Genomic DNA, 26,883 nt, shown 5'->3' with positions numbered 1-26,883 from the left:
TCTCAAAGGGCTGCACAGACCATAGATGATTGCAAACCACAGACTATTATTGCACCATGCCCTGATCTAAAACCTATGCGAGGGCAAGGAAAAACTCAAAAACCTCAACATGGAGAAAATGAAGAAACCTTCAGAAGGGACCGTACATAAAGTAATACCCCTTCCAGGATGACCAGGCTGCAATGAATGTTGCATAAACATGAAATATGGGTCATTCATAAGCTATAGAAGTTGTTTTTTAAGCCTAGATTTAAACAGTTCCACCGAAGCTGCAGATCGAATCTCAGGGGGCATTGGAGTGTTTTGTGAGTCTCAAGTCATGTTCTTACCCTCTTCATGTTTTATTTGATTTCTTTACCCATTTTGCGTGCGTGTCTAAGTGGTTGACGTTCTGTCATGTTGGCTGGGGAGTGGTGAGGTTTCTTATTATATATCAAATGTTATCATACAGCACATTGAGTTGCATTCTTATCTATCTATCTATCTATCTATCTATCTATCTACCTTGGTCATATCCCTCAAGAGGGGTGACCGACAGCAAGACACACACACATACAATAACACAGAAAATAAAAGGGAAATAAATAGCAAAAAAAAAAAACACACCCAATTGCCCAAACACCCAAAAGTGCTATATAAATATATTTGGATTCGATTTGTAGAACATTCAGAAGGGAAATTCATGAATGAAAGTAATCAGAAGCTCACAAAGGTGCTTTTTTCCCCAGCCTTTCAGTCTACCAGGAGGTCAGACAAAAACAACACAAATCAAAACATACATTTTGCCTTCAAATTGAGTAATTTATTGTAAAAATACCCCAATGTAATTTATTTTCTAAAATCTTTGTGAAAACCAATGAGGCCACATGCCATTTCAATTCGTACAACACATAACACAGGCTTGTAGCTTTCTAGAGTTTCACCTGTGGATAGAATAGTTGTCATACTCTGTACATTAAAGTACTCCAAACAGTAAATGTTGGGATGTTGCACAAAAAAAATTCAGATAACTTAAAGGCACAGTGTGTATTATTTGACCCGTAAATGTTGCCGTATTGTGTGTGCAATCAAAAATGAGTGCTAAAACGCACAAGGAAGAATCCATACTACAGAGACTCCGAGTTACTAAACAGCAAGATTTATTTTTAAATATTTTTGCCTAGCCTTTCGCAAGGTTTTTGGGGGTTCCTGTAGCAGCGAGAAAGCGGACAATCGTGCAAGCTATTTCAGGGATTGGCAATCCAAAATGTTGAAAGAGCCATATTGGACCAAAATTAAAAAAAATTAAAAAGAAAAAGGTTTTAAACTGCAAAAAAAAAAACAATACATACTGACCTTAGAGTATGGAAAATGTGAAAAATGTTTGCGTCATGTTTTTGACCAAAATAACCCAAAACATTTTCCATTAATAAATATTTTGGAAAAGGCACCAGGGAGCAACTAGGGAAGCCAAAGAGCAACATGCGACTATAGAACTGCCTGTTGCCGACCCCTGCTGAAGGTGAAGATCACATTAGGTAAAATACAAATGTCTCAACCTACGACTATTTAAAACAAGCACGTTTATATGATAGTTAATGAATTTTTAGAAATATCATTTTTTGGGGATGAATAGTTTTTTTAACCAATAGGAGTCGCTAAATAATACACACAGTCCCTTTCACAGGAACTGAAAACTGTAATCAGCATAAACACGTATAGATGTCTTGTTCTCAGTAATCAACACTTTTTGGGCCCAGTGAGATCGTTTTCATCTTACTGTACACATTTCCTTCTGAACTAAAGCAACAATTTCCTCTTTTTTCGTTTGTTTTGTTCTTTATTTAACAACCTTGTTTTTTTGGAAAAACAAGCACAGCATCAGAGGAACCACACTGTGCTCACTTCTTGTGTCAGCAACTCCTTCCCATCATAAATGGTTCGCAGTCTGTGCTGTGGTTTAACCTGAGGGGTTTTACGAGGGTTATTGTTTTGCCATTTTTCCTTGTGTTTTCCACAGAAACTACAAACCACATCTTAGTTGTTTGGATCTGAAAGTCCTCGGCCGTTATGACTCACTTCAGCAAAAAAAACTTTCAAAATTCCCTTAAATTGCACAACAGATGGGCTATTTTCTACCTAGAGTTCCTTGTGAACTTGCTCGTCATTACGAGTGACGTCTTGAGGGATCCTGGGACGTCCGTCGGTGCAATCGCACCCCTCTTTGCGCTGCGTGTCACCGGTGAGGCAACCGGGACAACAGGTGGTTTGTCCTTTAGAGCGGCAAGAGGGACAGGAGAGCACAAGCTGGCAGCAAAAGTGTGTCGTGCACAACTGGTAGCAATCCCAAGGGTGTCCGCAATACCTGCAAACTAAAGACAGATATGGGTTGAGCAGTACCAAAACACGTCGGGCCGGGTGAGGGAAACATGGCGCCGCTCACCGGCGATGACGTCATCATTGAAGGAGATAGCGTAGCGCTCGTCAAAAACAAAGAGCTTCCCACGGTAGAAGCCGTCTGGGAAACGTTCCAAGTATTTGTGGATTCCACCTTTCAGCTGGTAAACTTCTTTGCATACATTCTAAATAAACAGAAATACAGTTTGTTAAACATGTTGTGTGTATTGATGTGTCCTTAAAAAGTTAAAAGTAACTGAGTTCAAAAAGCCTTTATTGGGGCAGCGCCCATCTGCTTTTATCTTACTTTCATCAGGACTGTTCGGGACTCACAACACATTAGGAAGCAGGGAAGGGGGACAAGGGGGAAGAAGAGTGATTTTAGGGGGCTAACTTGTGCTCTAAAACCTCATGTTATGTAAAAGAAATACTAATTTCTTACCGTACAGGTATTTATGAAAATTATGCACATTCATATGATAGTTTATGTGTATATATATATATATATATATATATATATATATATATATACAGGGAGTGCAGAATTATTAGGCAAGTTGTATTTTTGAGGATTAATTTTATTATTGAACAACAACCATGTTCTTAATGAACCCAAAAGTCTCATTAATATCAAAGCTAAATATTTTGGAAGTTGGAGTGGGTTTTTTTAGTTTTAGCTATTTTAGGAGGATATCTGTGTGTGCAGGTGACTATTACTGTGCATAATTATTAGGCAACTTAACAAAAAACAAATGTATACCCATTTCAATTATTTATTTTCATCAGGGAAACCAATATAACAGCTCAACATTCACAAATATACATTTCTGACATTCAAAAACAAAACAAAAACAAATCAGTGACCAATATAGCCACCTTTCTTTGCAAGGACACTCAAAAGCCTGCCATCCATGGATTCTGTCAGTGCTTTGATCTGTTCACGCTCAACATTGCGTGCAGCAGCAACCACAGCCTCCCAGACACTGTTCAGAGAGGTGTACTGTTTTCCCTCCTTGTAAATCTCACATTTGATGAGGGACCACAGGTTCTCTATGGGGTTCAGATCAGGTGAACAAGGAGGCCATGTCATTAGTTTTTCTTCTTTTAGACCCTTTCTTGCCAGCCACGCTGTGGAGTACTTGGATGCGTGTGATGGAGCGTTGTCCTGCATGAAAATCATGTTTTTCTTGAAGGATGCGGACTTCTTCCTGTACCACTGCTTGAAGAAGGTGTCTTCCAGAAACTGGCAGTAGGACTGGGAGTTGAGCTTGAGTCCATCCTCAACCCGAAAAGGCCCCACAAGCTCATCTTTGATGATACCAGCCCATACCAGTACCCCACCTCCACCTTGCTGGCGTCTGAGGCGGACTGGAGCTCTCTGCCCTTTACCGATCCAGCCACGGGCCCATCCATCTGGCCCATCAAGACTCACTCTCATTTCATCAGTCCATAAAACCTTAAAAAATCCGTCTTGAGATTTTTCTTGGCCCAGTCGTGACGTTTCAGCTTGTGTGTCTTGTTCAGTGGTGGTCGTTTTTCAGCCTTTCTTACCTTGGCCATGTCTCTGAGTATTGCACACCTTGTGCTTTTGGGCACTCCAGTGATGTTGCAGCTCTGAAATATGGCAAAACTGGTGGCAAGTGGCATCTTGGCAGCTGTACGCTTGACTTTTCTCAGTTCACGGGCAGTTATTTTGCGCCTTGGTTTTTCTACACGCTTCTTGCGACCCTGTTGACTATTTTGAATGTAACACTTGATTGTTCGATGATCACGCTTCAGAAGCTTGGCAATTTTAAGAGTGCTGCATCCCTCTGCAAGATATCTCACTATTTTTGACTTTTCAGAGCCTGTCAAGTCCCTCTTCTGACCCATTTTGCCAAAGGAAAGGAAGTTGCCTAATAATTATGCACACCTGATATAGGGTGTTGATGTCATTAGACCACACCCCTTCTCATTACAGAGATGCACATCACCTGATATGCTTAATTGGTAGTAGGCTTTCGAGCCTATACAGCTTGGAGTAAGACAACATGCATAAAGAGGATGATGTGGTCAAAATACTCATTTGCCTAATAATTCTGCACTCCCTGTATATGTGTGTACATATTTTTTCAAATGTATTAAGTTTTTTTAACCATTAGGAAGCGCTAAATAATACACAATGTCACTTTAACAAGAAACAAGGCATAACTTCAACAGTGTGTCAGAACCCATTTTTATTACTCCACTAAAAACAAGCACTCAACTGTTAACCTATGGGATAGGTATATATATTCTAATATTGGAAATTATTAATAAACTAAATAAATAAAGCAAACTACAATAAACATCCCTGCAATTGGCTGGCAACCAATTCAGGGTGTCCCCTGCCCACTGCCCGGAGATGGCTGGGATGGGCTCCAGCCCCCCCGCGACCCTAATGAGGATAAGCGGTACGGCTGATGAGATGAGATGAGACAATAAACATATGACCCAGTTAAAATGATCTTTCACTTTAAGGGGGAAAAATAAATAAAAATCATAGATAAGCCCAACTAACCTGCTTGGATTTACCTCATACTCATGATATTCCATAATTGTAAATAAGATCAACTCACTTTAGATCGGAGGTAAGCAGATCCTCGCTCACATCGGATGCCCCCTGTGCAATACATGAGCACCTTCTTGTCTCGGAAGAGCTCCAGGTTCTGGTCCACGTAGTCTGGGAAATAGCTGAACTTGCGGATGTCTGGGGCCAGACAGTGCGAGAACTGACCCTGTTCCGGGAAGAGTGTTTTCAAAAAAAAGACATACAAATGGCAGAAAGGGTAAATTGAGGTTGCCGCATACAATTTTACTCTCGTAAAAGTTGCGGCAGTCCAGCAGGATGGTGTCCTCGTGCAAACCCTCATTAGCCAACAAGTCTTTCACCTCTTTGTGAAACTCTTCAGGCTCCAGGTGAATTCCTGCGTGGCAGCACAAGTTCAGGACATAAAAGCTTTCCACAAGTTGGAATATCAGTTTAATATTATTGATTTATATTTCAAGACGGTAAGACTATTTGCTGTTTAAGGTCTGGTCAGGACCGCAAATCTCTTATGACATGCGTTACTTCATTCAAAAAAGGACACTTTGTAATATTTGACCGCTATTTGTCGCTGTAGTGTGTCGCACACCAAAATCGAGTGTTACAGACCACAAGGAAGATTACAAAATACGGAGACTCCAAGTGGCCAAGTTGCACTATTTTCTCATCTTTTTGCCAAGCCTTTATCAAGGTTTTTGGAATTACGCTTAGAAGCAAGCTAGTCGACAATCATCTCAGTTCCCTCGAGGTGAGCCTCATGTAATGTAAAATAAATACAAAATTCTCGACCTATGAGTATCAAAAAAAATACACGTGTATATGATAGTTCATGTGTTTTTGCTTATCACTTAAACCAGTTGGGACGGTATTAGCTCAGGAGGTAGAGCGCTCGTCTTAGGATCAAGAGATCGCAAGTTTGCTTCCCGGTTCCTCCGAGTTATATGTCAAAGTGTCCTTGGGCAAGACAGTGAATCCCTGATGCCCCCGATAGCAGGTAGTTCCCTTGTATGGCTGACGCTGCTGTCGGTTAGTTAGTGTGTAAAAGGGAAAAGTGTGAAGCAAATTGTAAAGCGCTTTGGGAGGTCATCATTGACTTGAAAAGCGCTATATAAATTTACATCAGTAGACCTTTTTTTCCACAATAAATATACAAAGTCCCTTTCAAGGCACTACGCATATGCTGTAGTATGTCTTGCAGTGACGGAGTTTTTCCATCACAAACACATTATGATTCAAATGTAAGTAGAAATTTATCCTAACAAACGACACATTATTAGATTTACTGTGGACCACATTTTGCCAAACTGAAGCGGGATTTTCAAATTTGATTTGACTGCATTTTGCACTTGCTTTTCAAATAAAATAAGAAACATACTTAAAATAAGCAAACATGTTTACTGTCAAAGGGTTTTGTTTAGAGTATCATTTTCATAATTTTAGAAGACAATAATCAGTAAAATGAGCAACCCTATCTATTATCTGCCATATTGGATAAAAATGGCTTTTAGCACGAATTTTTAAAATCAATTTGAATATAGAAACCGACAAAATACCTTAAAGTTGAGGGAAATTACACTTAAAGGAACAGTGTGTGTTATTGGGTGACTCCTAGTAGTAGTAGTCTCAGCTTTCATCTTTAAAATATTTCAGGCAACATATATTATATGTACAAAAACAAAACAACAAAATTCCTGTTCCGTTTGAACAAAATTGCACGAAACTTGCAAATTATTGAAGTCTGTTTACATGCGATTTAAAAATCATCCCACCTTGATTGGAATTGGTGCTTATGAGTTCAAATGTAAGACAGGCCAACATTATACAATCAAAACGTCTCAGGTTACCAAGATATATTAATAGTACCTGCCAGTTGGTAGGAGAGGACATCGGGGTCTAATCCCATGGGGACAATTTCCTTAAAAACCCCTACCTTCAGATCTGTAAAACACTCAGGACCACCACTGCTTCTCTGATTACACACATGCACGCACAGGGACACACGCACAATCAGCAGTGAATAAATGATAGGAGTAGATAAAAAGGTTAGGAATGCAGTAAATTCATATATCAAGGCAACCATAATAAGGAAAAAGATATATTAAACCATACACGGTCTGGCCATGGGTGGCAGTTCCTACTACAGTACCTTCGTAAAAAGCAAAGATAGCCCCTTTACCGACCTTGGAAATTGTCACAAGTAAATAACTATTTAAAACATTGACACAATAAACCATGTTTGCTTGATTGTTTTTGATTTTTTTGGAAGGTAGATAAATACCTTACCTTAAAATCTTCTTTGACCATGTGAAAGAGAGGATGTGAACACATTGCTTTCATGTAAAGCTCAGTGGCGATGCGGGCGCCGCCCACTGTTCCATTAATGCCCTCTCTGGCTACCCTCACCTGAAAGATAATACTTGGTAAATTAAAATGAAAGGAAATTTCATTTATCTAGTACTAGTTTTGTTACAAATTTAGTACAGTATAGTTAAATAAGGAAAAAAAGACTTCCATTATAAACAACCGTTCAAAAGTTTGGGGTTACCCAGACAATTTGGTGTTTTCCATGAAAAAGTCACATTTTCATTTATCAAATGTGTTGTCAATGTCTGTGTTCTTTTGCCCATGTTGATTTCCTTTCACTTGTAGCTGAGTCTCAGATATGGATTTTTATTTGCTACTCTGCCTTTAAGGCTAGCAACTCGGAGTCTCCTCTTCACTGTAGATGTTGACACTAGTGTTTTTTGGGGACTATTAAAGCAAGCTGCTGGGTGAGGACCTGTAACATGTCTATTTCTCTATCTATAGACTCTAATGTACTTATCCTATTGCTTGGTTATGCAGCCAGACTACCTCTCTTTTTACTCTGTTAGTGCAATTAATTGAAAGAAGTATTACAGACCATTTTGGGAGGTCTTTTGTTTATTAATTTTAACAAACACAGTTCTGGTGCTACTGGATCTCAGTGCTGCCTTTGACCTTGTAGATCACCACATTTTAGTAAACATATTTAAAAACCTGGTGGGCATCGCTGGTACTGTTTTTAACTATTTTTTTTGCCTATCTCACAGACCGACATTTCTTTGTAGGTATGGATGCACGTTCCTCTAGAACCCATGAAATTACATGTGGGGTTCCCCAAGGTTTATTTTTAAGTCTATTAATTTTTAATCTGTATATGCTTCTCCACGGGGATGTTGTATGCTATTTTTATACAGCACTTTGAGTGGCTTTTTTTGCCAGAAAAGTACTTTACAAATAAATTTGATTTGATTAGTTTCTTGGCAATTTCTCACATGAAATAGCCTTCATTTTTAGAACAAGAATAGAATGTCCAGATTTACACGAAAGTTCTATTTTCCTGGCCATTCTGAAAGTTTAATCACACCCACCATTATGATGCTATATACCCAACAACATAGCTAAAAGAGACGTCAGTTCTATAGCTTCTCTAACCAACACAATTGTTTTAAGCTGTGCTAACATCATTGCACAAGGTTTTTTTGAATCATCAATCAGCCTCTAATGCAAACAGCAAGCAAAATGTACTATTAGAACACTGGATTGCCGGTTGCTGGATAAGGGCTTCTATAGAGCTATATAAATATTGCAATACAAAAACAGTGAATTACCATGTTAACAATGTATGTGGTTCTGATTAGTTTCATGTTATCTTCATTAAAAAACAGGTCTATCCTTTAAAAATGGGGAAATTTCTAAAAGACCCCAAATTTTTTAGGGGCAGTGTATTTACACTTGAATATATCATTAATATAAATTGAATAGGGCTTCATACCTTGCCAGTTAAACATAGACGCTGGCATAATTCTTGCTGCCAAGCAGAAATGACCCCTGGCTCCTCCAAGCAGCAGTAGTGATAGTAAAGCAGAACCTCTCCAGGGCCTCTGTATTATAAAAAATAGCAATTAGCAATCACACTGAGTGACATTTTCATCTAAACTGAAAATGAGGGTACTTCTCAAAATTCTCCTCAGGGATGTGACTAACATCTGGTATCCACATTGAGACATCCACCGCTAAACTTTTATTATAAAATTTGGCAACATTTTCTTCCTTGTCTTGTTGTTGCCTTAGCATGTGCTCATATTGGGCTCGTGCCAGTTGTTGGATTTCCCCAGCATGCGTCCTGGCAACGTGCTTGTGAATGGCAGCATGCTCAGCGAAGCTGCTGCCACAGCATCGCCACGTTAGACTTCCTCTTCCCTCGGGATTTGCTTCCTGTTTGGATGCCACGAATACTGAAAACGACTGAAAAGGGAAACATAACAAACATCAAACACTGTTTGATGATTAAAATGTATACTTAGGTCTGTGAAATGTATCCTGAGTAAGGTGGAACATTCCAGTTTCCGTATTTTCCGCATTATAAGGCGCACACAAAATCTGATTTTTTTTAAAAAAGCTGACTATGCGCCTTATAATCCGGTGCGCTTTATATATGGATCAATATTAAATTACAAGGTCTCCCAACTTACGGTAAGCAGCCACCGACTCCATTTTTTGCGTAGAAGAAGAAGTGCGCTGTGCATACTGGGAAATATCAAACAACGATTCTCTTTTATTTGTGCGTTTGTATAAAGACCCTGAAATGGCTCCTATTAAGAGACACGCTTACAACGCAGAGTTTAAACTCAAGGCGATCAGTCACGCAGTAGAACACGGGAATAGAGCAGCAGTGAGAGAATTCAACATTAATGAATCGATGGCCAAGTAAGGAAGACTAAAAAAAGTTTCCGTGGCAATAAAGCGAGATGTCCACAGTTAGAGGACACACTTCAACAGTGGGTTGTTGAACAAAGAGCAGCAAGTAGAAGTGTCAGTACAATAACTATTCGAAGGAAGGCAACAGGGCTGGCACGGGAACTTAACATTAAAGAATTCAGAGGTGGTCCTACTTGGTGTGTGTTTACGTTGTAGCGGGCAGAGACGGGAGTCATAGGCGGAGTGTCAAACAAAGGTGCCAACGAAAGCTCCTTTAATGACATTTAAACTTGCAATCGAAACTTACAAAAAAAAAAAAAACACGAGAGTGGCTCGAGCCGGCAGAATTAAGAGACCCCCTAGGAACTCGCTAACTGAACAATGGTTCCATGGGTGAATTATGTAAAACCCATTACGTTTTACATTTTACAGTTATTATGTTATTGCTTTACTGTTATTGTTTTGCACTTGTTGTTTTTGCACATTACGAGTGTCACTATATTGCGATTGCGCTAACGTTTAATTTACCATAACAGTATCAGACGTTTTTTTGCATGTTGACTAAATGGAGGAAAAGTAAAATGTTATGTTAAGATGTGTCACGAAAATGCTTTACCTCAGAGAAAATAATAAAACGGCTGTTTATTCATTTTGGGAGTGAATGGAGTTGTGGAAAGCTTGCTTGTTATCTATTAATAAAGTTTGACTGACCTATCTGACTGTTTTGTTGACATTCCCTTTAGCGCGGCACCATCTAACGGTTGCATAACGTAACTACATCCTCTACTGTAGCCAGGTCAAGTTAAGTCACATTTATTTATGACGCCCTTAATCACAAAAATGTCTCGAAGGACTGCACAGGATTACAATTACAAAATTGCACAATTACCTGATCTTATAACAGCATGCACTTATAGCGCTTTATAATGGGGTGCGCCTTATGTATGGAAAAAGTTTAAAAATATATCATTCGTTGAAGGTGCGCCTTATAACACGGTGTGCCTTATAGTGCCGAAAATACAGTAGTTGAAAAATACAAATTGGTGTTGATGGCTAGTGGCAATGGGTTAATTGATTACAGGGAATTAAATTGCCAAGGGAATTAAAGTGATACATTCCTTATTTGATAGATGAATATGTTGGGAACTGAGTAAAGCCCGCGTTTAAAAGGATATTTCAGTTTCAGAGTCAGGTGGTGTGTGTTACACTGAAAATAGAAAATCAAACACTTGCGGAATCTTCCCTTGTACAGTGTGTATCCTTTGACCACTAGATGTCTCTGTATTGTGTAGTGCAAATGAAAATAGGTGCTAAAAATGAAAAGGAAACTCAAAGTCATCAAAACGCACAATGTCTCTTTTTGCCCAGACTTTCGCCAGGTTTTGGACACCCGTAGCACAATTATGTCAGCTCCCTTTAGGTGAGCCTCACAATCCCGTCAACTTATACGTTCTCCCTGAATTTTGTACGTGTTTTGAACATTTCATACCGTTTTTTGTTAAACTGATCTAGTCTTGCACATTTTGTCTCTAATCCGGATTGCCTTAGTATCAGTGTGGAAAGAACTAAGACAAATGCTGAAATAATTGTTGGTGTTATTTATTTGGTAAATTAAATGAACTTGTTTGCATTACATTTGTGTTTACTCTAAATAGTGTGTCTTGCTGTGAGTAAACTGATACTGTGTTGTGTTTGTATAGTTTATTTTTAATAAGGAGAATGGCAATCTTTAATAAGGGGAGGAATTGGCTGAGGCTGGCAGGTACAGGCTCATGTTGGGTAAAGTAAATCCAGATCTCCCAACCTATGAGTGTGTGCATATATGGTTGTAATTCTTTTGTAATTTGTTTTTTCAAACCAAAGTATTTTTGTTGTTTTTCAATGAATGCAGGTTGTTGTTTCGACGACTAATGGGCGCAGTATAATACACACAGGGATGGGTAGGGTTACTTTAACTGGATTACTTTCAATTACTTTTGGATTACTCCAATACCAAATATGCTAATGGCAGACAAAGGAAACTAAACATGAATAAAATTATGACTCACAACACGTGGTAAGCCTCCTCTCCTGGCTTTGATCTCCAGCAAAACTAACATAAAATGCGACAGAAACAAAATGAAAATAAATCCAAACAGCTTGCTAACATCATTTTTTGCCGTTCCATGTATTCTGTTACTCCCCAAGCCTGCACAAAATTTAGTAATTGTATTCATATTTAGTTTATTTTGTCTTTCATTAGCAAATTTAGTATTGGAGTAATCCAAAAGTAATTGAAAGTAATCCAGTTAAAGTAACCCTACCCAACCCTGAATACACACTGTCCCTTAAAAACCCTTCTGTAATCTAAGGTGTTAATTCAACAGTACTGGTGCTAAGTGAAAATAACATTCGTTGTGAATGATCAAGACAGAATAATTTGATTTACAAATGACCAGTCTTAGCTGGATTTTCTGTGAGTTTCTCTTCTTACCTTCCTCTTGTTAAGACTGTAGAACCTTCTGAGAGACGCAGACAGCTGTTTTTCCTCTTTTATTCCGTTTATCGGAGAACACGAGTTACCTAGCTCGCAGTCCAGAAACTCTGAACAAACCAAATTCATGTTTATTTTTTTTAAAGCAGATATTGTACTGTCATTTGTTTTCGCTCGAGGGAAACTGCATCGAGGAAGGGGCGGAGTGAATGGATGGTTGCACTGCAATCCCTGTACAGTAGTCTCACTTGATGAGTCGAATTATTTTTTTTAATTTACATTTTATCTACAATAATGTACACATAATTTAAAAAGACCAATGATTTTAAAATATATTAAGTATATTCCGTACTATATTGACTAACTAAAGCTACACGTGATGTTTTTTTATTAAATAAGATGAATCATAACTTGAAAATTAAAATTAAGTAGTGAATAAATAAACTCAAATAGTCAATGGTTACAAAAGTATTTACATTTTTTATATTTTTCGTAGCTTACTGACAACATATGGCCTAGATCGGAAAGAATAAGCAGTTGCACTGTGAAAGTTACACTCGTGTATCACTGAAATAAGCCTTCTACGCGCGATTTGTATTTTCTTCTTAAGCGCTATTTTACGAACATTAAAAATGTCACAAACATATTTTAATTTTTTTTGATGCCGAACACAAACTGAGTATTCTTTTACAAGTCCCTGCCACTAAATTCGGGTTTCTGTGGGCAACGAGGCAGACAAAAAAGCCGTTCCACGTTCTCGATACCGGAAGTGTGTATCATTTGAATGGGCTGGCAAAATTAAATTAAGCTAGGCTATTATCGCTGCGCTTCCTCGTAAACGGCGCATTTTCAAGTTGAACTCTACAACAAATTTGAATTTCACCACATTCAATAATTATAACAACGGATTAAATCATGTCTAGGAGACGACATAGCGACTCCTACGACGGTAAGTTTGACTCGTTCGGGGTAAATGATTAGAAGCTATTAGCAAGTAGCCACTTGGATTTATTGTAACTCTTCTTCCCGCTAACCATGTGTGCCTATTCCATTTTTATGACAATAGAATAATAATAAAAAGGTCCTTTTACGTCTTGTTCTAGGCCACAGCTCTACACACGTCGCCAGAATGCTGGCCCACTTGTGTTTGCGATCAATGTTTTTAGCCCTTGAGTCAGTTGCAAGCCGAAAACGAAACCGGTTATTGGTCCATATAATCGCATAAGCACCAGTAAAAATAATATTTGTTCTTATATTGCATAAGGACCTGCTAACAGGAGTTTGCTGATACTCCGATTGCAAATAAATCATCACTACGGTTGATTTTTCCAGTAAGGGTATTATGCACATGGCAGTGAAACAAATGAAGTAATGCACTGATTTTCTCTTCAAGTCATTATATGGTAGCATGTCGTTACGTCCATTCTTCAATTCAGTATACCGGGCTGTCTCTAAAAATCTGAATATTGCGAAAAATGTCCTTATCTTCTGCAATGTATTTTAAACACAAATGCTATACAATCGAGATTCATTTTCACTCAACTGAAATATTAAAAGTCTTTTATTGCTACAATATTACTTATTATGGCATACACTCAAATATCCTATCTTAAAATATTAGAATATCAAGAAAAAGTAAACAAGTAGGCTATTCAACTTGTCAGCAATATCTAAACATCAAAATAGTAATATTGCAACTGATTGATTGATATTTAATCCAGTTTATGTTTTCTGTTGAATTTGTGCATTTTTGTTTAATTGCAGTACAAAGTATTAACAACTTCATCACAGAATTACAATTTTCTGTGACAGTCATGTAGATAGTTGTTTTCAAAACCTGCCAACCTAAACCAGAAGATCGGTACAATGTTTTTTTGTTTTGTTTTTTAATGTTGCTTTTCCTATGTGAAACTACCAGGAGGCCAGGATCACAAGAGGAGAAGAACCTCCGAGCCCACTGAGATAGAAGACAGCCTAGAGTCTTTGATTTGCAATGTGGGAGAAAAGGTAACTATTTGGGGCTAAGGTTCCTAATACTAACTAAGGTCATATACAGTAGCCTCCAACACAGACTTGTGCTATTGATTTTTTTTTTGTTGTGCACAGAAGTTGCATTTCAAAAACTAACTGCGATAAGAGAAAAGTGTTGAGTACAACTTAAATAAGGTTTAGTGGACTAAGTGGTAAACACTAAATCTTTGTGATAAATGTGATTTGTCAGAGCAAGTCATCGTTGGAAAGCAACCTGGAGGGTCTTGCTGGCGTTTTGGAAGCTGACCTTCCAAATTACAAGAACAAAATCCTTCGCATTTTATGTTCAGTGTAAGTTCAATTGACTCACATATGCACACACTTACAGCAAGTTAATAATTACTTTAGATACTATCATCAGCTGTCTTGCATCTGCAGGGCTCGCCTTCTTCCAGAAAAGCTGACTGTCTATACCACGCTAGTCGGCCTCCTCAATGCTAGGAACTACAATTTTGGTGGCGAGTTTGTGGAGGCCATGATCCGGCAACTGAAGGAGACTCTGAAGAACAACCTATATAATGAGGCCGTTTACTTGGTGAAAAGCGCCACGTGACACGCGAGAATATCCGTGCCGTTTTTTTCTTATCAATGTGCCTTGTTTAGGTGCGCTTCTTGTCCGACTTGGTGAACTGTCACGTGATCGCTGCTCCATCCATGGTGGCCATGTTTGAGAACTTTATCAGCGTTATGCAAGAGGAAGATGTACCACAGGTATTCTATAACATATATTTCAGCTTATGTTGGGAGTTGATATGGGTAATGAACATATCTCCGTTTGTGAAAAGGTTCGGTCTGATTGGTTTGTGTACGTGGTGCTGTCCTGCCTGCCGTGGGTAGGCAAGGAGCTTTACGAGAAGAAAGATGTGGAAATGGACCGACTTCTCAGCCAGATAGAGGGGTACCTCAAGTAAGACTTGAATTAAACTAATTTAGACACCTGTAATAGACTCTTTCTGTAAGTGTGATTTTAACAAAGGTACTACTTTATCTTTTTGGAAAATAGGAATTCATGCCTAAAAGAGTATTCATAGTCTCAATGTAAACTGTTATTTTCTAGATTTTGTTCTCAAATAACCCTTTTTTAAAAATATAAAACGCAAGTGGGAACTGCTGTCTTTTGGCAAAATTAATTTAAAAAAAAAAAAACACTAATCTCTCCTGAAAATACACATTATTTTAAGATTGCCTCAACTTTTTCCCAATATTTCATTCTTAAGAAACTACTCTGGTCTTCTTTGGGAAACAAATCCCACATACAGTATCATAGTATCATTTTGTTTGGGAACAGATTGTTTTTCCTTACTAAATGCCCAACAAACCACAGTGTTTGTCCAAGCTTGGAAAGTTTTGGGTAGAATCACTTTTCTGTGCATTGATTTACACCCCCCTGTTCATCAAAATAAACAACTTTGATAAATAATTTAATAGACAAAAGAAGAAAAAAGGATGACAGTCCAAACACTTTACATTAATCAGCTTATTATAACAAACTATTGTAAGTAAAATGAATCACATCATCTTTTTAAAATAAAGAAAGAAAAAATGAATAATCAATATTTGAGGTGATATGAAGTTTCATATTAAACGTAAGATCATAATTTCTCTTTCTAACAAGTTTTTGTGACTTTTACTCATTCACCAAGATTAAACCTTTTTTCTAACTGAAAAATGTTCAGCAGTATTATTGTAAGATTACTTAAAATAGCAATACCTTTGGGTGGCTGTTTATATAAAATTATTGTTTTTATTTTGAACTTGTCTGTATGTTCTTCAGTACTCATCGGTTTACCTTCCCTTTTAAACAATATTAACTGGCCAACTGTGCACTTTATTGTTCATTTCAGGAGGCGAGTGAAGACTCATCTCCCAATGCTTCAAGTGTGGACTGCAGACAAGCCCCATCCTCAAGAGGAGGTAAACTATAATTGAGATTCTTTCCCTCCCTCCCAGAAAAATAAACAGTTTTCATACTAAATGCAATTTCTATCCTGCTAGTACCTGGATTGCCTTTGGGCACAAATCCAGAAGTTAAAAAAGGACCGCTGGCAAGAGCGTCACATTCTACGTCCGTACATAGCTTTCGACAGTGTGCTTTGCGAGGCTCTGCAACACAACTTACCCCCTTTTACTCCACCGGGACATATGCCCAATGCCCAGTACCCAATACCTCGTGTCATCTTCCGCATGTTTGACTACACCGATGCGCCCGAGGTAAGCCGTTTCCGCACGGAACTGCAGAAAATATGCTGGATGAACCATCTGTATACACTTGAATGGTTACAATTAGGGTCCAGTCATGCCCGGCAGTCATTCTGTGGAGAGGTTTGTCATTGAAGAGAACCTTCACTGCATCATGAAGACTCATTGGAGAGAGCGGAGAACTTGGTAAACACCAATGCATAACTCTTTTATCCACACACTTGATACATGATTGTTAATACTGTTTTGCTGGTATTGAAGCGCCGCCCAGTTGCTGAGCTATCCGGGCAAAAATAAGATCCCACTAAACTATCACATTGTAGAGGTATGCTTATTTCTTTGCCAAGATACTCAAAATGATAAATAAAAAAAACCCTCCTCGGCTAAATTCTTTTTTATTTTTTATTTTTTTAGGTCATTTTTGGGGAACTTTTTCAATTGCCCTCGCCGCCTCACATTGATGTCATGTACACGTCACTGCTGATCGAACTCTGCAAATTGCAGCCAGGCTCGTTACCTCAAGTTGTATCCTTAACTGTATTTCAGACAGATTTGAATTCTTTTTAATTTCCATCTAATGATCTTTAACAACTCGCTTACAAAACTAAGTGGTCCGATTTTGCACTATATCTAAATAAGCTCACAGTGACTTTGATCTGTTTTTGTGCTCAGATTTGGTTATATCTTGTCATGATTTTGCACCCCATAAATAACGATCTGTCCATCAGTCCTGAATTAGTGGTGTCCCAATCTGATATTGATATCCGATATCCTTACGCTATCAGCCCAGTATCAGTATCAGATTTCTCAGCTCCTGGTTGTCTATCCAGCAGCATGTGGATGTCTTCCACAACCCACGTGATCAAAACAGCACCTGAATGAAAAGTAGCCTTATGAGTCATGACAAAAATAATACATTATACTGAAATTGACAATCAAACAACATATGTTGTCAAAGAAAGAAAGTTGCAACTCATTCTGGTTTCTTTCTTTGGAGAATACGTTAATAAATTTCGAATCATGGATTTGATTTGTATTATGTTTTTTATACAAATACATGCAGTCTACAATTACCCGTTCTGATGAAATCATAGTCAAATTTATTACCATATAAAATTGAATACTGTACTGTTTTTTTAAGAAAAGTTGCAAATAACTTTTCCCCCCTTTAAGTTAACATATATGAAGTCATAATGTTAACCAGAATTCTGATGTTAACCAAATTTTAAATTGTGATGTGCCCCGTTTTTCAGGGAAAAAAACACAGAAACAAGAAAAAAACATGTGTAATTTCTGCTGATATTTTTAGATCTGATATCATTATTGGAAAATATTGAAGCCTGTATTGGTATTGGTTCAGAGTTAAACAATTATGTTCATTCAATGCATTTATACATTGGTCTGTCCATCCTTTACATGTGTTAGTTTTTCTGCTAATCCATTCATTTGTTTAATCCTTGTCCAAGAACCACTTGTTCAAGGTTGTGTCAAAGTTTATGGCTGGAAAAGGAAGCTTTCACGTCTGGTTTGAAGTCACACAGAGTTAGTATTGGAGCCAACAAGCCAAAACGAATTTAACAAAAATATTCTAAAAATTAGTGGTGCAAAGGATGAAAACTTGAAATACTCAATGGATTTCCTTAACTGAGTGCCTTAGTTGGCCCAAGCCACAGAAATGCTCTACATGAGGTTGGACACTATGAACACAACTTGCATCGACAGGTATTGGCCTCCCAAAGCTACACACTTATTTTTGTATTCATAATGCTGATTAGATTTCTGGTTACAGGCTCATCAATTGGTTCTCCCACCATTTGAGTAACTTCCAGTTCCGGTGGAGCTGGGATGACTGGTTAGTGATGCTCCAAAATTAAATTGTGGATATTGCATGTCAACAGTCTTCAGACAATCCTTGTACTTTTTTATATATTTATATATAAAGGGCTGACTGTTTGACACTGGATCCTGAGAAACCCAAACCCAAATTCGTCAAAGAGGTTCTGGAAAAGTGTATGAGGTATGGAACTATTTTTCCCGTAATAACATAGTCTCCGGCAGTTATCCACTCGCCCACTTTGCTTTGCAGTAGGGCTGCACGATTAACCAAAATCGAATCGACATCGCTATGTGACGCAGTGCGGTTGTGAAACCGCAAAGCACTGCGTTTTTTTTTTCAAGGTTTTGTAGTAGGTGATGGTGTTTGGGCCAACCGCAATTGTTACTTTTTTAGTTTTGAAGCGCCTAGCAAACTGAGGCAAGTTTTAATAATAGCACAAGCCAATAAACGCGTTTCAAAGTTTGCAAGCACCACACTATGCCACACCCACCGTGTGAGCTCATTGAGTCGTCATGGCGGAATCCGTAAACATGGTCCCAGAGTCAACAAACGAGAAGGAAATGACGCTTGTTTGGACCTATATTGGTTTTGACGAAGCAAAACGCGCATTGCAGAATTGACTTTCACGTTGTCGTTAGGTCCAGGGGAAACACAAGTCATTTGTACCAGCACCTTGAAAATCATCACAAATTACAATACATGGCATGTCAAAAAGGATTACAAGTAAAAGACAAAGAAGGTGCATCTACAAGTGGACTGTGAGGTAAACAAACCTCCATCAAAGTGGCATTTGCGCCCTTCACGTCGAATGAAAAAAGTTCCCAAAGACACAAAAAAATAACCGATGCTCTGACTCTAAATAAAAATGTTTAATAATGTCCAACCCCAAAACTGCATTATTTATTAGAGGTAACACTTTTTATTTATGAAGCTTAATGAGTAAAATGTTATAATAAGAGTAATAAATAGTTATCGCAGTAGTGTTAAAAAGTTAGCAGGAATGGTGGGTTTGAATTGATACTTGAATATATTTCTTGCACTGACAAACATGCTGCAGTAGCACATGGTAAATTGTCATGTTTACAGCCTTAAGTATGTGGAATATTTTTAGTGTGCACTGTTTACCTTTTCATAGTATGCACAATTTATTTTTGTTGTTGTTTACTTTGTTTGGTGTGGGTTATTTTAAGTGCGTACATTTTATCTTTTATACTGTGCAAATGTTCTTTTTTTTTAAGTTCATTATTTCCTTTTTTCAAATGTTATTTATGTTAGGGGTTGACTTTGTGTGGTTATGAAGACATGTCAAAATAAATAATGGGAATGTTATTTTGTGATGGTTGATTTTGAAAATAGTCTAGACCAAAATTGTAATAAGCTTGAAGTGCTATCTAGTGCATTTCATAGGTGGGTAGGTACTTCTATCGATTAAAGAATTGAAAAGTAAAAAATGGTCAACAGAAAGCAACCCTAACAAAGCTCGCCAGAAGATGGTGCTGTTTTCTCTAGGTTTAGCATGTCAATGTGGTTGAGTATTGACAAAATAAAATTACCACAGAAAATTTACTTTAAAAAAATCGCATCGAAATTATACAGGTCTGAAAAATCGCAAATAGGTTTTGTTTTGTTTTTCTAAATTGTGCAGCCCTACTTTGTAGTATACACATATAAAATTTGATTTATCTATGATCAAATGTGTGTTTCACAGGTTGTCCTACCATCAAAGGATAATTGAAATTGTCCCTCCCACATTTGCCGCCCTCATCCCGGCTGAGCCAATTTATGTTTATAAATACAACACCGAAAACGCCTGTAAGCCAAACTTGAGAAAATTTTAGACGCAGCACACTTGAATTCATTCACATGAGCTTTTTTCCCCAGCTTTGTTGCCAGGTTACCCAGTTTCAGTCACCGTCTGCAACGCCATCAAGAACCGAGCATCTAACGAGGAGATCCTCACCATCCTAAAAGACGTGCCCAACCCCAATCAGGACGACGACGACGGTTGGCATCAGCTACTCTACATTCTTCAAACAGTAGTGATTGATGTCAACTGCTTGTACACGATCATAAATAAGATTTGAGGATTATGCTTGATTCTCTCCTGGCAGACGAAGGTGAAACCTTCAACCCTCTGAAGGTGGACGTCTTTCTGCAGACACTTCTTCATCTGGCCGCCAAATCCTTCAGCCACTCATTCAGTGCCCTTGGCAAGTAAGTTGACCTACCAACTTTAAAGATAATGATATGATATGGCTACCGTTTGGATTCAAACCGAAATGCTTCCAATTCTCTGTACTTGAAAACCGTAAGCTCTACTTAGGAATACAGAATTTCGAGGATTCCCTCGGGTATGTTTCAATAAATGTCAATGAATTAAACAAATCACCCTTTACATTTTATCAGTACATAAGACCCTGGGATTTGGCATTCCCACCAAAGGACAGTTTCAATTTACGTTGTCGAATAAAATGTTTTTCAGACCCTCATTAGACCATTTTCCCCACCATATGACATTAACAACAAATTATAATTTTGCATTCCTCTAAAGGTGAGAAATTCAAACGTTGCTGTGTTTTAACAGCTCTAAGATGCCAGCCTGGTTTTGGTCAATGTCATATAAAATGTTAATTTTCTATTGGTTTCCATCATGTCATCATAAAAAAGCTGATACAGTATTGGCTGAACTACCACCCACATTGCCTTTTTCTGAATTAAATTCAGAATCTCGTGTGTGTTGTAAAGACTTCCTGAGTCAGACACACAAATCTGTATATTTTGTACTGTCACTATTTGTTCCATGACTTGCAGTGATGCTAAAGGGAGAAGCAAAATATTTTAACCGTACAAACAAGGCTTGAATTCTCAGATAGATAGATAGATACTTTATTACAAAGAAGGCACACAAATCCCTACCCTCACAGGGCTGTAACCAATTGACGATAGGAACTACTATTAAACATAAGAGATTCAAGCAAGAAAAGCATGACAAGTTTAAAAATCCGTTTCATTTTTAATCCGCTGCTGACCGGCACCAAAAAAATCATTTAGGGCTTAAACCAAAATGTGTAACCTTTGACCAAAAGCATCACCAAAATAAATGACAAAAATTAAATAAAAGTTGCCTGATGCAATTAGTCACACTTACATATCCGCCATAGTAAAAGCATAACCGTAGTAAATTCACAGCCAATCAACTTCTGGGATGTACAGATTTAATGTCACACACGAAGTACATGTTTTTGTATTCTAACTGCTGAACTTTAGATAGTAAGCTCTTTAGTTTTGGCATGTAAACATTTGCCAAGGGACACACAACTACTTTTGCGAAAATGTCATCTTGGAAAAAGATTGGCAGAGCACCTGTTTTGTCAGCGTTCTCCGTCGGCTGTTCTGTGTACAAAATGAAGAATAAGCTTCCGCGTCATGAAGTAACTCACCCCCGTGGAAAAGCCAGCTTCAAAAGGCTCAACTCACTTTAGGTCAAAGGTCGTTGTAAAAATGATCTTTTGGAAGATTTTTTTTCTGTTTTTCTCTTTTTTCAGAAAAAAATAAAAATACAATTTCTGTCTTTATTGGCTTGAAAGAACTTGCTGAAAATTCAGTGAGGTGTATGTGGTTAGTTCCAAAAATGTGTATTGCGAAAAACAGTCTCCCCACTCATGTTTATCCCTTCTCTAGGTTCCATGAGATATTGAAGACTTTGACTGAGAGTGACGAGGGCAAACTGCACATTCTCAAAGTCGTCTACCAGTCTTGGAAGAACCACCCGCAGGTGCGACGCCACCCAATAAATGTTGTCACTTGTGACATACCCAGCTCACAACGTGTAAAACCTTTAGATGATTGCCGTGCTGGTGGACAAAATGATCCGTACGCAGATTGTGGACTGCGCTGCTGTGGCCAACTGGCTTTTCTCTCAGGACATGGCTCACGAGTTCACCAGGTATGTTCCTACTTCCACATCCAGTTCCACACGTGATACTTTCTACAAGTAATCTGACCTCGAATATGCATAACCTAATATTTTCCCTTTCTCCAATAAATTATGGAAAAAAGGTTGTTCATTTAAAACTAAATGCAGAATTTGTTGATTTCAATTATGACTCTGGTTTCCAGAGGATCCATGAAGTCTTAAAAGGCATTGAATTTGTTAGTTTGAAAATAAGGCATTAATTGGTATTATAGTCCCAAATCCATTTTTTTAGACATTTTAAAAATGTAAACACATATCTAGTCATGTTTATCAATCGTCCACATCCAGGAAGTACAAAGGTTTTTTTTTTCCAAGCATGTGTTTTTTTTGATGCTACACACAAAATTGGTCCTAAATATTGCAGTGTTTTGTTTTTTAAAAAGGTTTTACACTGGATCAAAAAGTCATTTTTCATGCATCATGATAAAATGTTTCATGAATGTAGCAAAAGAGTTGTTTAAAATTAGTAGTTATTTAGTTTCAACAAAGGATACATGAAGTACCGTAAATATCACTTTTAATTTATTATTGTTGATGTCTAAAACCTTGAAAAGTGCTATGTTTTTGACATGGAAAGTTCTCAACTGAGCCAAAATGTGACATAACAAAATAAAATAAACATTTGTTTAAAATTTCCTTTTAATTCATGTCATGTTATTTTATTATGTTTGTTTCAGTTGTGTTTATTCTTATTGTCGATTTTGTTTTAATTTCTATTTCAAAAGGCATTAAAAAAGTCACTAAACGTCTTGATTTTAACTTGCTTTAAGCTGTAGGAAACGTGTTATAAAGTATTTAACAAGTATTTATAGTGATCCCAAGAGCCAAGAAGAAATCCACTGGTTCAAGAGCGTTCCCCATTCGGGCCCCAGTGCTGTGGAATGCTCTTCCCCCTGAGATTTGATCTGCAACCTCAGTGGAAATGTTAAAATCCAAGATTAAAACACACTTCTAGGCTATAGCATATGAATAACCTATATTTTATGTTGACAATATCTGTGTATTATTTGTTATTGCAACATCCATTCCAGCCTGGTCATCCTGGTAGGGGGATGACCTCATGAGCGGTCTATTCTCAAGGTTTCTCCATTTTCCTCATGTTGAGGTTTTTGAGTTTTCCCTTGCCCTCATGTTGGTTTTAGATCAGGGGATGGTGTAATAATAGTCCGTGGTTTGCAATAATGCGTGGTCTGTGCAGCCCTTTGACACTCTTTGTGATTAAGGGCTATACAAATAAAGATGACTTGACTATTTATTTACAATGAATTCAATAATGTCAAGCATGTAAAAAGCAATATTATGTAAAAAATGTGACTAAAAATATAAAAGATCTTAATTTAAAACAATACATACATACATAAATGCATAAAATTAAAATAAATAAAAAAGAATAAATTAATAAAAAACTGAATGTCTTTTCTGGTTTGACACAAATTCTCGTCCATTTTCCTGAGTGAATGAAGTCTTGGCCCTTGTGGGCTGAGAAGTTTTCCAACCAAATGGCAAATAGTTAAATATACAACGGTTGGGACCCAAAATTAGTTGATACCTTTCCTATGTCTGTAGCATTAAATAAGTGAATAGCATTTTATGGAAAGCCTTTTTGTGTTTTAGTTTTGTTAGCTTCAATTTCTTTGTCCATTCAATTTTCATGACATTTTGTTTAAAATTGTACTGCTGAATCAATTTAGATTTTCACTTTAATTCTAGACTTTTCATTTGGGAAATTCTTCACTCGACCATTCGAAAGATGAACAAACATGTCCAGAAGATCCAGAAGGAGCTGGAGGAGGCCAAGGACAAGTTAGAGAAACAACAGAATAAGAGGGTACGTCTTCTGTGCGATGAAATACCACAAAATGAGATGAGAGTAATTCTGTATGTAGGGGAAAGAATCTACGTCGCCCAGGTGTTAAAGGGACATTTTGTATTTAGCACCTCCTAGTGGTTAGAAAAAACATTTCATTTAAAATTTGAATAAGTAAAATTCACTAACTATCATAAAAATTTGCACTTTTTAAAAAATAATCTTTGGTCGAATTTTTTATTTTGCATGACTTGAGGTTCCCATAGAGGGAGCTGTCTTGCTATTAAAACCTTTTGAAAGACTGAGCAAAAAAACTAGAAGAAAAACGGTGCCGTTTGGTCCCTGTAGTTTGCAATCTTCCTTGTGCTTAGTAGCACTTGTTTTTGTATGTACTACACAATACAGGAACTTCTAGTGGTCAAATATGACAGTATCCCTTTAATGTCACATCTGCTCCCAACTTGGTGCTGTCCTCTTGCACACAATCACCATTAAACGATTTTTTAACACAAATTGTTTAATCTTGCTTGAGGGAAACTTTTGGGTAACCGTTTGGTAAATGTTCATTATTCAAACCAGATCAATATTCCCCAGAATACATCAAGTTTTAATCTGATTAGCTGTCCAATCAAGAAGTCTTTCGCAGTAGTCCTGAGGAGGTTGAGCAAAATTAGCAAATCCCCCAAAAAGTACCATGTAATCGCTGGTTCCAAAATCAGTGGTTGGTGTCAAGACAAAACTCAAGGCAAACAAAATGGCAGGCCTTGTTTTCCTTTTTCTACGTAAACGGTATGCAGACTGAAAAAATTAAACGTAATTAAAAAAGAGAGGTATTTAAAAAGTATGGCCAACGTTAGGACCGAAAAGCAGCTGTTCTCTTTGATATCCACACAGAACTGGGAGAAGTTGGCAAGGACCCCTTTCCCTCATGGACTGGTTGGCACTGGAGGCAGCTTTCTTAAATAAAAGTGATCTGATCAGAGGTTGTGATCTGGTCACTTAAAACGTAACCATTAAAAACCTTTCTGAAGGCAAATATTTTGACACCGTTCATCATTTTGACTTTGAAACAGACAAGACCTAAAACATTCCTTTACTAAATTTCTGTCCTTTTCCTGTCCTCTGCAATCTAGTGGGCGGAATGAGAAAAGGGGGCAGGAGGCAACTGAAAAAGTTGCAAAGTTCTCTACATATTGTTTGACAGCTCTGTCATTGAATTTCTTTATTTTATATTTGCTTGTGTTGCAACAGCCCAGGGACAGCGGAGACGAAGAGGACATGGAGAAGAACAGCGAGGACGAAGAGATTCAGCTGGAGGAGCAGATCGAGAGGTTGCAGGAGAAAGTAGAGTCTGCCCAGAGCGAGCAGAAGAACCTTTTCCTTGTTATATTTCAGGTAGGAAGCTCATTCATTCATATTAGTACTTGATAGTGGATGTTTACCAGGAATTTTGCACGTACCCTGACAGCGTTTCATCATGCTTTTGACGGAGCATCTGGTGCGTTGCGAGACGGGCAGCGTGGTGGTTAGCACCCCGTGGTACAAAAACTGCGTGGAGAGGCTGCAGCAGATCTTCCTCATGGTAAAGCATGAGCACGTAAATACAGTGCATAGCAAAAGTACTACCCCCCCCATTCCCCCCCCCCAGAACCTTTTCTCATCTTGCCACATTTCAGGCCTAAAGCTTATGAACTAAAAATATTTGCTAGAGATCAACAACAATTAAAACACATCTTATTTACAACGGATAAACTGAAGAGAAGGTGTTTCAAAAATATCCCCCTCCCTTTTCTCTCAGCTTAGTCAACTGACTCCAGAAGTTCCCTGATGACTTTTGATGTCGACTTGAATGACTAACAATGACAGAGTGCAGCCGTATGTCATTAAGCCTCAGTTCAAATACACCTGCTCTTTGATGGGCTCAGAGGTCTGTGAAAGGAGATACTGGTCAACAAAGAGCAATTTGAAGACTAAAGAAGTTGTGTAAAAGTTCAAAGCAGGAATGGGATACAAGATTATTTTGCAACTTTTATACATCTACCAGAGAACGGTGCGAGCAATAATTTCAAACTGTAGAAAGCGTAAAACCACTGCAAACCTCACAAGACCTGGCCATCCCTCTAAACTTTCAGCCCAAAAGAGGAGACAACTAATCAAAAAAAGCAACCGATGACCAGCAGGGATACATAGCTGGGGTGGGGCAATCAGTTGTACTTTGAATACAATTTTTTATGGAAGCGTGACAAGAAGAAAGCACTTTCTGAAAGAATACCATAACGCATAGTGTAACATTTGGTGTAAGACTAACAGTGCACATTACCCTGAAAACATGATCCGCACTGTCAAACATGTGAGTGGAAGTATCATCTCTGGGGTGGTTGTTTCTTTCAGCATGGACTGGGAAGATTGTAGCAGTTTATGGGAAAACGGACAGAGCCAAATACAGGGCGATTTTAGTTTTTTTATGTTTAAGGTTGAAGCCTGATATATGGCAATTTGTCAAAAAGTTCTTGGGGGGCAGTACTTTTTGTGGTACTGTACAAAAATACAGTGGCAAACAAATAAACATTGTCCTGAAATAAACATTGTTGTTTTTCATCAGCACCACCAAACTATCCAGCAGTACATGGGCACATTGGAAAATCTGCTGTTCACCGCCGAACTGGATCACCACATCCTCGCCGTCTATCAGCAATTTTGCGCACTTCAGCTCTAAAACTCGTCTGTGGAACGTTGCGGCTCTTGCATCAAGAAACCCTTTCGCCCATTTATGAAAAAATATGACGCTGTTTTTGCATTTTTTGTTTTACCATGACCCTTGTCCACAGTGAGACATTTTTTAATTGTTAGTTTATGTGTAATTCAAATGGAATTAAAACTCCAAACTACTTTGAAA

General features: G+C 37.9%; 2 protein-coding genes across 2 annotated transcripts; one reads left to right on the top strand and one right to left on the bottom strand.

Annotated features, from left to right (window-relative positions):
- Window positions 1-793: 793 nt before the first annotated feature.
- tstd2 (thiosulfate sulfurtransferase like domain containing 2) lies at window positions 794-12,911 on the bottom strand. The gene is made up of 9 exons (XM_088344563.1): window positions 12,138-12,911; window positions 8,919-9,211; window positions 8,739-8,847; window positions 7,226-7,345; window positions 6,806-6,911; window positions 5,206-5,321; window positions 4,974-5,132; window positions 2,423-2,561; window positions 794-2,351 (listed from the first exon to the last, which is right to left on the bottom strand). Exons 1-9 carry the CDS (start codon window positions 12,264-12,266, stop codon window positions 2,119-2,121), a joined length of 1,404 nt encoding a protein of 467 aa, XP_088200689.1. The 5' UTR covers window positions 12,267-12,911; the 3' UTR covers window positions 794-2,118.
- ncbp1 (nuclear cap binding protein subunit 1) lies at window positions 12,713-26,883 on the top strand. The gene is made up of 23 exons (XM_088344561.1): window positions 12,713-13,086; window positions 14,056-14,144; window positions 14,359-14,459; window positions 14,547-14,703; window positions 14,772-14,879; window positions 14,954-15,075; window positions 16,013-16,082; window positions 16,164-16,379; window positions 16,456-16,553; window positions 16,629-16,692; window positions 16,782-16,892; window positions 18,025-18,089; window positions 18,157-18,219; window positions 18,310-18,384; window positions 19,913-20,016; window positions 20,086-20,208; window positions 20,316-20,418; window positions 21,886-21,979; window positions 22,047-22,150; window positions 23,891-24,008; window positions 25,239-25,382; window positions 25,456-25,569; window positions 26,590-26,883. Exons 1-23 carry the CDS (start codon window positions 13,053-13,055, stop codon window positions 26,701-26,703), a joined length of 2,391 nt encoding a protein of 796 aa, XP_088200687.1. The 5' UTR covers window positions 12,713-13,052; the 3' UTR covers window positions 26,704-26,883.

Source organism: Urocampus carinirostris, chromosome 9 (assembly GCF_059441175.1).
Source record: "Urocampus carinirostris isolate Australia breed hairy pipefish chromosome 9, RoL_Ucar_1.0, whole genome shotgun sequence".
In the NCBI taxonomy this organism is placed as follows: domain Eukaryota; kingdom Metazoa; phylum Chordata; class Actinopteri; order Syngnathiformes; family Syngnathidae; genus Urocampus; species Urocampus carinirostris.
Note: the sequence above shows the minus strand (reverse complement) of the source record. Positions and strands in the feature narration are given on the sequence as shown.